The 10,976-nt window shown below is 32.1% G+C and overlaps 1 protein-coding gene across 3 annotated transcripts; it reads right to left on the bottom strand.

Moving 5' to 3' along the window:
• Nucleotides 1-1,853: 1,853 nt before the first annotated feature.
• Nucleotides 1,854-6,155, bottom strand: LOC104816941 (hydroxymethylglutaryl-CoA lyase, mitochondrial-like). Of its 3 annotated transcripts, none has more exons than XM_010545981.2 (9): nt 6,045-6,155; nt 5,089-5,416; nt 4,669-4,876; nt 4,280-4,459; nt 3,629-3,709; nt 3,378-3,541; nt 2,762-2,898; nt 2,529-2,644; nt 1,854-2,340 (listed from the first exon to the last, which is right to left on the bottom strand). In XM_010545981.2, the coding sequence occupies exons 2-9, from the start codon at nt 5,394-5,396 to the stop codon at nt 2,089-2,091; spliced, it is 1,446 nt and encodes a 481-aa protein (XP_010544283.1). In that variant the 5' UTR covers nt 5,397-5,416; nt 6,045-6,155; the 3' UTR covers nt 1,854-2,088. The 3 variants fall into 3 exon arrangements, with proteins under 3 accessions (XP_010544283.1, XP_010544284.1, XP_010544285.1); XM_010545982.2 differs by having other exon boundaries at nt 2,089-2,340; nt 5,089-5,272; XM_010545983.2 differs by lacking the exon at nt 6,045-6,155 and having other exon boundaries at nt 2,089-2,340; nt 5,089-5,272; nt 5,382-6,031.
• Between the last annotated feature and the right edge of the window lie 4,821 nt (nt 6,156-10,976).

The raw sequence follows: 10,976 nt of genomic DNA, 5'->3' as shown, positions 1-10,976 counted from the left end.
AACTGTCGACGGAAAGAAGAAGTCTTGCTAAAGGAGAGAGAGACAAAGAAGAAGGAGAAGAAGCAGACAAACAAGAGGAACACGGAGAAGACGCAAACAGCAGTTTGGTCTCTGTCTTTCCTCCTCAGAGATCCCATCTCTGTTCTTCCTCCTTGAGAGCAAGCAATGCCTAATTAAGCATAAGGAAATGTCTGTTTCTGTGTGGGTATAAGTATGAGCTTCTTTGTAAATCTCTGTGTTTGTTTGTGTGTGTGTTTTGGGTGACTTTGGGGACGGAGCTCTGAAAACGAGAGAGAGAGTCAATGAGGAGAGAGAGTCAAAGGCATAGGGTTTGGTGCCTCTCCTGGAGGATATTAAATTTTGTGTTTGTTTGGTCTTTAATTTTTATTTTCTTTTTTATCAGTCACTAAATTTTCAATCACAAATTAACTCTTTAAATCATTTTTATCAATTAAAAACGACCTTATCTACGTAAAAAACTTGAGTCACCGTTGTTTAAAATTTTAGTATTTTAATTGTAACCGTTTATTTCACTCTTACCGATTTTTGTTGGTATGGAAAATTTATATATAACTGGCATTTCTAATTTTATAAGACAGAAAAACAATTTTTTTTTGTTTTTTATAAAAAAAAAGGAAAATCTCACAAAAAAAATTCCCAACTGAAAAGTGAAACATTAATTATTCCATTTTTTCAAATAATATTTGTATAAAATGCCACAAAAAACTCTAGATCGATCAAAATGGTGTCATTTAACCTTAAGCATACGTGTCAGGCCGAAAATTTGACGTGATAACTAAGATTCCCGACTACTGAAAAATACGATTCCGACCAAAGATGCTATCTAAGAAGAAATTGATCCAAAACGATACACGCAGCCTTGCCCGTGCGTATGAATATGCAAAAGTTTGCGAACAAAGACTGCAAATTAAGCGCAAGCGAAGAGAAAACGTGCATGCATGCAGCTGCAGATCCATAAAATTTTAAAAATGAAATGGGGTAATAATATATATATATATATATATACATATAATCGTGTAGACAAATTTAATTTGATTACGGAGTCATTTATCAATTATATTTGAAATTTTATAAAATTTGTAATGAAAATAACTTTTCTTAATTAAATAAAGTAGGTCCACACATGCACGCACGTATGTATGTATGTGCATATGCGACGGCGCTTTCACTTTGTGCATAATTGTGTTGCAACTCAAGATCGAAACGTTGGATTGTTTTCAAAAGTCATGCGGACCCATAATCAGATTTTACATTTTTATATGTCTTTAGTTAATTACTGATTTAAATATCTGGTTTTATACGGAGGAGCTATGGTCCCCAAGCCACATGGTAAGATCGAATATTCCGTTACCAGAATCTTCGGAATCCATTACGATAATGGACAAATTCTAATTGGTTTTGTTCTCAATGATTTTTATCTAGCTATGTATTGGATATATGGTATATGATTGGATTTGATCGGTTTAATATTGGTTAGGAGTTAATTCGTCCATTTGTAATTGAGACCGTTTTACTGTCTTTGGTTTACTCAATTTGAATTGTAGGTACGGTTTGTACTTGGAGATCGACAATTTTGGTTTTTTTTTTCACTTGGATATCAGAGAATCCACGTCTTCTTCTTATCATCATCTTTCATATAGGTCGCATGAAGAAATAAATCATCATCATCAGAACGATGATATGATACGCATTCTGATACTTCAATTGTAGAGCAATGTTATTGCTCCATATCATCTCTAACGTCGTGACAAGATAATTATGTCACGCATTGTTCGCTAACATAAAACTTTATAGCCATGCATAAATATGATACAGATAATAAACAAATGTTCTTATATAATACGAAATATTGGTCGTCTCTTATAATTTAACATAATAAACGCGTAAAAAAACGCCTGAAACGAAAATTTACAGAGTAGATAACTGAGATGAGGTTTTAAATATAACACACGTAGCATATATCAACCTCCGTACGAAAGCCATGGACATATCACGTTTACGCGAAAAATCATTATTTTTTATAAGGTTTAGATAAAGACAAAGAGGACATGCGGACTCTTGTCGTTTTCATATCTTGGAAGCATCGGCTGTGATGCGGCGGCTGAGTGCTACGGCGGCCTTGGAGCCGGAAGGGCGGCCCAGATGTTTGCTGATGAATTCTCCGACAGACAGGAGCTTCCCCAAGTCTACATTGGTCTGAACACCGAGACCGTTCAACATGTAGACCACGTCTTCCGTGGCTACGTTCCCTGAAGCTCCTTTCGCGTAAGGGCATCCACCTAATCCCGCGATCGATGAGTCCACTATGCCAATTCCCATCTGTTCAGAAGAAGTTACGGATGTATGTAAACAGATGAATCGAAGCAGAAACCAAGAAAGAAGAAGCTTCTACTCGGAAACGAAGGACAGGACACAATGATACATGAAAGAATCCCCATCTCTTGTGATGTGCATAGCTACAACGATCGTATGCCATATAAATTTAGGGTTTGATCTATATGACTTACTTGAAGAGAAATCAGTATGTTTGCAAGAGCTTGCCCATAAGTGTCGTGGAAATGGACAGCGAGCTTGTCGGCAGGGACAACAGCCATGGCAGCTTCAAGCATGGGAACCACAGTACCTGGTCCAAGGAAACATGTTAGTATACACACACACACAACAATTGTATATGTGTGTATATATATATACACCCATGCATAATTTGATGATGATTGCAAAATTCGCAGTTAGGAAGTACCTGGCGTGCCAACTCCAATTGTGTCACCGAGAGAAATTTCAAAGCAGCCCATATCGTAAAGTTCTTTTACGACATGAGCCACTTTTGAGGGAGGAACAGCTCCCTCCACAGGACATCCCACGACGCAAGATACATACCTTCAGAAGTTGAGAAACAGTTTCATAGATATTAGAACCAATTGTTGTCAAGGTGACTACAATGTCATAAGGGATGTTTTGAAACTTGAAGTTAGGTCAGATGTCATGCTGCAATGTCAGATGAACAAACCACAAGGACATTCAGCAGGTGACGCATTAAACTAGAACTAAGGTGCTTAAAATAAGTTATGAACCGCAAAACACAATAATTGGTCCGTCATATGGCATTAAACCAGTCAATGAAAATCACTGTTCATGATACAGTTACACTAACTTTTAGGTAGGAAATCACAATCAGTTCAACAATTGATGCACCATCGTCAAAGTCTAACATCTTAAAGTGTCTTGTCCATCATCACCAAACTAAAACTACAGCATTTGGACTAGTAGTTACATTTAATTGCAACATTCTTCTCGCAAACACCAGCCTCAGTGAACAGACAAGGAAAGGAAAGCAAGAAAATAAAAATAGAACATACCCACGGACAGGTATTGAACGCTCTTTTGCAGCATTGGCAACAGCACGGTACCGCGATAGACTCTCTTCAATGGTACAGTTGATGTTCGATCTAGAGAATGACTCAGAAGCTGATGCAAAGACTGCAACTTCCTTAGCACCTGCAGTGACAGCTGCTTCAAAGCCCTAAATGAAGTTATGCAGGTTAGTGTTCATAATTAAATCAAAGAATAAGATTTTCAACAAGAACCTTAAGTGATACAGGATGCATACTTTTAGGTTGGGCGTCAGAACAGGTAGCCTAGCTCCATTTAGGGTGCTGACTGCAGCCATTACATCCTTTGCATCGGCAAGCTAAAAGGACAACAAAATAAAGCCATTGTCATCGGCCTTGCGGTACTGTGCTTCTAAAAGCTATCCAAGAAACAAACGACTATTTTGCTAGCAGCTTGCCACAACACAACAAATGTCAGTCTTTGCATCAGGACACAACACATAACATTGGTCACAAGAAATGTCACGACAAACTGAGATGTATCACATTTTTCTATAGATAAGCATAAATATGATAATGACAGTCCCCACTACATTGCCTTTCCAAAGCAATTCAGATTACTCTGATATGGCTATAGATTATACAAAGTGAAGGTTAGCAAATTGTACATCCCCAGAGAAAAAAATACAGAGGTCCCCTGTTGCAGCTTGTAAAAGCTATCCAAGAAACATGCTAACATATTTACTTTGAATTATCTACAACTAGATGTAGCCTCGTCTTTGTTAGTGAGCTATAAATACTTGCTTCCATTATATCTTTAATTCCACGAGGTCATCGCTTTATAAGCAGAATTATAGGGTAAAACCCCATCCAGGAATTAAATAATGATGCATTGCAACATCACGATTAGGTAACAAAAGTAACAGTACCTGTGGAACCCACTTAGGTGATACAAAACTTGTAGCCTCAACCACCGGCAATCCAGAAGAAACCAATCTTTGAATCAGTTCAACCTTAACAGATGTCGGTACTATATTTTTCTCATTCTGCAGACCGTCCCTTGGGCCAACTTCTACAATCTTCACAAATTTTGGTATAGCTACAAAAATCTGTATTTCCACACAAAAAATTACCGAGAAAGAAAATTGATTTTTCATTATTTTAACAAAAAAATTTGGAATGTGGCCGTCACGTGAGAAATGCAAAGCATGAATCAAATCAAGAAATGTATTTGCAAACGAATTTCACATACACAGAAGGAACAGTTATCTTTTAAGTACAGGTAAGGGAAACCCTATTCGATCATTAAGCAAGTTACCTTATTGGTTGAGTGGTGAATGCTCCTCTCATTGCTAATGGTGCTGTATTTACGATCATGCAAGTATCGGGGATCCCATAAAGTTTGACAAGTCATGTGATTCATTCCCAAAGTTGACGTCCTCCGAAGAATGGGCTCTCCGTCGGACATTTTCCTGGTATGTCTTCTCCATGGAAAACCCTCTCTACCGTAATTGTCATCATCATCGCTGTAAATCATCAGAAGTTTCAAGATAGAAATGAGAACTTGGCATCTGCATTCTAACCCTAGCTGAAGACAACCGGATACTATAAAGAAAAGATGCCACCAACTTGTGGAGAGTTGACCCAAAACAAAATGATAATATCTTCACAGATAGCACGGAATATTGCCAGCTTACTCTCGAAAAAGAGAAAAGAAACGATTGATAAAATCACTCACTTGCAACTGTTTGAAGTGCTGCAATCCCTTCCCTCTAACCAGCAGTGTCCCAAGCCCAAATCATCAGCTCTGGGCCGACAAGCACCAGATGAGAATCTCTGGATCCTGTCTATCGTCCTCATACTTGGCAACTTGTCTAAACCTAATGGCTCCTCCAAACTTGACATGGTAGCAAAGTGCGAGACTGGAATACAAGCATGATGCAAATGAGTGTTCTGTGATAAACTCTTGCACATTTTGCTGCTCGCTAGCGCAGAATCAACAGCAAACCATAAAGAATGGGCTCGTCTCACCACATTCCACTGCATTTCAGCAATATTTCGAGTTTCTGGAGAAAACGTCGAGATTCGATATTCAAAATGCAGCCAAGAAAGAGAGGCAAATCTCACAAAGTGGGGTTTACCTTTCCATCAACTTATTAACTCATGGTTAAAACACTGAGGCATAAGCAAATTTGCAAACAAAACCCACACTAAAGTGGGGCATCCATCTTCCAAATTTCGCAAACATGCCAAAAAGATTATTAGCCAAATGTGCTTTTGTTCTAATGACTTATAACGCCAATTTTTTGCAGATGTATAAAACACAAAAGGCTCAAGCATGGTATAAGTCTAAATCAATGTATTACCTCAATCGACACTAGATAAACTCAAATTAACAAACGAATCATACAAATCTACAAACGAAACATACATGTCCTTAAGATTTCTGAACAACCAAAACTCCCAAACAAATAAAGGTTCCACAAATTCTGATTGTTCCCTGAGAAATTTTTACCGAAAGAGACCATAAATCTGAAATCGAACATCGAATCCTCCTATGTACTTCATTCTAATCAAAATCGATGAAATTAAACAGCTCAAACATTTCAAACACAACAAAAACTAAAAACTCGACTTCTATTTCTCCCGGGAAATCCAACCGAAAAAACAGGGGAAAGAAACGGTAAGATCAACCTCGATATCAGAGACAGGGGTGTCGAAGAAAAAACCCTAGAATTTGGGAATTTTGGGAGATTTCTACAGATGGAAAGGACAAGAAATATTTGTATCAAGAAGATTCCGGAGAAAGGAGGACCGTTGGATTTGGAGGCAAGCAATTTCTTTTTATTCTGGCTGGTAGGTGACAGTTCTATATGAATTAATTAATTAGTGATTTTTCTCTACCGCTAAAAATAATAAATACCTTATTTATTTATTTATTTCCTTACTTTTTATATTGTGATTTTTTGTACCTTATTTATTTATTTATTTTTTTCCTTACTTTTTATATTGTGATTTTTTGTAACAGTAATATATATATATATATATATATATATGATGGTTTAGATTTCTACACCTCTCAATTTGTACCTTCATTAATTTAGATTTTGTATTTTATGTTTTAAAAATTAAAATAATTATATCAAATATTTAATTTGAAAGTTTTACTTGCAAATGTGGTTGGTTATCCACTGCTTTTTTTTAATCGCTGTTATACTAATCATTCAATATGTATACATATTATTAAAATGAAAAAGTGTAAAAACCATATTTTAGAACGGAACTTTTAAACTATCAACTTGGCGAGATCTTTTTATATATATATGTCATATTTCAAATTTAGAATTATATTAAATCATTAAATTGATATCATTTTTAAAAATCTAAAAAGCTAAAATTATGTTTTTTTATAATTTCACACAATATGAAACTTTTAAATTTTAGATATTAAAATATCAATTTAGAAAAATAGATAGCCAAATTATTTTGTAAAAAATATATAAAATTAGGTTAATATTTTAGTAAATAAATCTTTAAAAAACAAATTTTACTTTTTTTTTTACTTTTTATGTATATAAAATTAATATTTTAATTACACAAATCGCAAATTATTATGATAAATAAAATATAATTTTTTGACGCTATTAAAATTTTGTTACTTCCATATGATTTCAACAAATATTTTGATTTTATAAGAATAAATATTTTGAGTTGTGTAATTAAAGAGATGTTTGTTTTGTTTGTTATGTAAAAATAAAAGCATTTCAATAATTTTATCATTATCGATTCATATATTTTAGCATTTCAATAATTTATTTTTATTCTTTCCTATTTAATCGGATACTATTTAATACACATCTGCAAATGTAAATATTCTTAGATGAATATTACTTACATATTTTAATCACAAAACAAACAGAATCATAATAATTCTTCAATTGCACTTTGATAATTGATGAATATAGATTTAATATCTTGAACCATCGTTTTTTTATTGAAGTATTTAATACCAAAATGTGATAAGAACCGACAATATGATGTTTGAAATATTAGGTAGGTTGAGGTTGGAAATATTTAAAGTCACGTTCTTTATTTAAATAAAAAGAAAACGAATTAAAACCACAAAAAAGAAATAAAAAAATAATAACTTCGGGATTTTCTTATTTTTTGTTCATCACATTATAAATGTTTTTTTATAAGACACATTCTAAATGTTATTTTATAATGATAAATACAAATGAGAATTTTAATGTAATTTGAATTCTTCGGTATTTTTTTATTTGAAGAATTTTGTTTTTTCTCTTATTTTACTTATGGATAGAATATAATATCTTTTTCCATCTATTGTTTATTATGATATATATTCCATCTAGGACCAAAAAATAATAATTATTAAATACACTATATCCGTCTAGATTACAGTAAATAATAATATTGAGTTTGAACAATCTCTTGTATTTATTCTGTTTCGAAATGTCTTATGTATTTGTGAAAATAATATAACTACGAATGTATCTGTGTATTCAAACATTGGGATATTCTTTTTAAAACAGATTTAGTATTTATTATAACTTTCAGATTAGTAAATACGGAGCATGACATTCAACGTGTTACATTATTCTAAAATAATATTTGGATTTTAATTTTTGTATAAAATTGCACAAAAATATGAAAAAAAAAAAATCAAATGAAATCATATTTTTAAATTTTTTTTTTTTACCGAGTTAACACATGATCTGTAACAACGTAACCGAACTGTCTAATTGTACAGTCGGAACAAAATGTGATCTAAGAAAAAACATGATATGATGTCCATTTACTGACCATATCATCAACGTATGGACAAAATCGTAAATTAATCTTCCAAAAATAAAAATCTAAATTAAAAAATATTTAAAACCCTAATACATCCAATTAACAAAATAATGTCTAAATACGTTCCATTAAAATCAAAAGTTTCAGATTAGATAACACTAAAATTCAAGTCACAGGTACCATGTCATTTTTCCTTGGGAACAAAGGATTTGTAACTGTTGACCAAAAAAATAAGAAAAATATATTAATTATTATAATATTTTGGTTGACGAACCCATCAGAAAATCGGACACGTGTCAGACGAAGACAGGTGGTCTTTGTGTACATATCCGTGGATTAGTTGCAACTATTTTTCAAGTTATGTTGATTAACTTCGAAGCATGATGCAACGCAACGTGGTACGGATAAAGCATACGTACACTCATACATTATATATATAATCAAAAAGTTTATCAAACCTTGGATCCATTTTTCTAAATAAAAACTCGAATTCAGATTGAAAAAAAAAATCAGTTGAAACACTGCTTTTGGATTATCCACACATTATATTATATATATAATATATCGATGCATATATGTGTGTGTATATACTTATGAATACATGTGAATATGAATACATAATAGTATGTTTTTATACAAAATCGTATATATCGGATTTTGTACACGTGTATGTATGTAAAATGTGTTTTTGCAAAATTTTGTCTTTTTTAGTTTGATTTTTATGTGGCGAAATGCGTGGTAGACCTATCATTTTTCCAATTTGTCACGTCAGATTCAAATCAGATTGAAGCGATGATTTTGTCTGGCGTCACATCATTGTATTGGATACAAAAAAAATATAAAAAATATATTTTTATTTAGAAACTAAGAATAACTTTGTTTTTTTATGTAAGAATTTCAAAGTCCATTTTTTCCTGAATTTTTTACAAAGTTTTTTTTTACAAAGTTAGTCGTTTTTAAGTAAAATTTCCCTTAGTTTTAATCAGATCTTTTAAAAACTTAATTGGATTATTTAGTACTAAAAGGATCATAGAAAGTTGTATACATATATATCATTTATAATATCATTTAAATTTTATAACTGACGAAATTAAATGATAGAATTTGAGAGTGTATTTGTATACACATAAAAAACGCTTGGGGGTCGGACATTGCTTCTCCCCGTTGGATTTCAACAACAATAATTACATATTAATATCCCGATTTTCTGATTTTAAATTCCAATATATTTAATTTCTAAATACTAGGAATCATTGTTAAAGTGTGGGTTTTCGTCCTGTTTTCAAAATTTGGATTTTCACTTCATTCTATAATTATAAAAATTGATAAGGTTTTAGGTTATATACGATTTCAGTAAAAAAGTTTAAGATTCACCATTCAGATACGATATGCTTATGGTGAATTTATTCTTAATTCGTATTAACTTGAGCACTAAAAAAACATTTTCTTGGGGATTTTAAACCCTATGCACGTTTTCAAGAGAGAGAGGAAGAAGGAAATTATGGTAAAAATCTCATAAATTTGCATGTCGTTATTTTTTATTACAATTTCTGTGTAGTTTGAGGAAATTACACTTTGCGTGCACAATTCTTTTCTTTTCTTTTCTTTTTTTTTTCGTTTTTAAATTACAGTTTTTTTTTCTTCTCGTCCATGTTTTTCCTTTAAAATGGGTATTTAATGTTAATTTTTTTTGGTAAAGTGCTAATGGACCTTCGAAATATTGGGCAAATGCTAATGGGCTTCAAGAATATTAGGCTGAACTGTAATGGATTTTCAAATTATAGACGGAGTTTTGTGGGTTTTGGGAATTATGGACCGAGGCTAATGGATTTCGATACATGATCCAATTTTTAAAGAATCAAATTTAATATGGTGACATATCACCACCCACACTATTTGACTGCTCATTCAATACAAAATGTTGTTCCCCAATAAATGTTTCTAATTTGATTTAATTTTTATAAAACCGAAAAACATCTCCAAACCAAACCGTTTGAATACCAAATCGAAACCCGAAAATCGAGATTTCACGATTTCAACGTTGAATATTCCAAATAATTACAAAAACATCCTATATAATCATTTAACTCGTATCTTAGCCTTCGTTTTCTAATATAAATTACAAAAATACCCTATATTTTTCTTAAAATTAAAAAATTACCTACAGATATGAACAAAGGATCTGAATTTAGGGTATATTACAAAAATACCCTAAAATTTTCTTAAAATTAAAAAATACCCATAATTTTTAAAATTACAAAATATTTTTAATATTTATTAAAATTTTAAAAATTATCCTTAATTTTTAATTATAAAATTCGGGTTTAAATACCAAAAAAAAATCGGATATCTGTGACTGATATGTAAAATCATATTCCAAATTTTAATATGCTAGATATCCACATGCATAATTTGGTAATTTAAAATATGTTATACCCGATCCATATTCATTTTGTTTAAAGTATATTTCGATTTGTTCCTAATTAATTCCGTTACTCCTTAAATTGAGGCATATATATATATACACACATGTTTATACAGTGATTCAAATTCACAAAAGACGGGGAAGTGTTAATACAGCGTGTACTACAAATTTACAATCATGCAGAGCCTCGTTATTGCCGTACAATAGCTTCAAAGGAAAGTACAGTTCCAAAGTCGCCCTTGTACTAAACAGAACATCACGACACAGTACTTTCATTACCAAAAAAAAAAAAAAATCTTTGTACTACAATGACTTCATTACACAACTGCCTGGATCCCGGTACATGTACTACACTTTCAATCTTTTACGAAAAATTGAGCTCTTCG

Source organism: Tarenaya hassleriana, unplaced genomic scaffold (assembly GCF_000463585.1).
Source record: "Tarenaya hassleriana unplaced genomic scaffold, ASM46358v1 Cleome26, whole genome shotgun sequence".
Classification (NCBI taxonomy): Eukaryota; Viridiplantae; Streptophyta; class Magnoliopsida; order Brassicales; family Cleomaceae; genus Tarenaya; species Tarenaya hassleriana.
The sequence above is the reverse complement of the archived record's forward strand: the minus strand, read 5'-3'. Positions and strand labels throughout refer to the sequence as shown.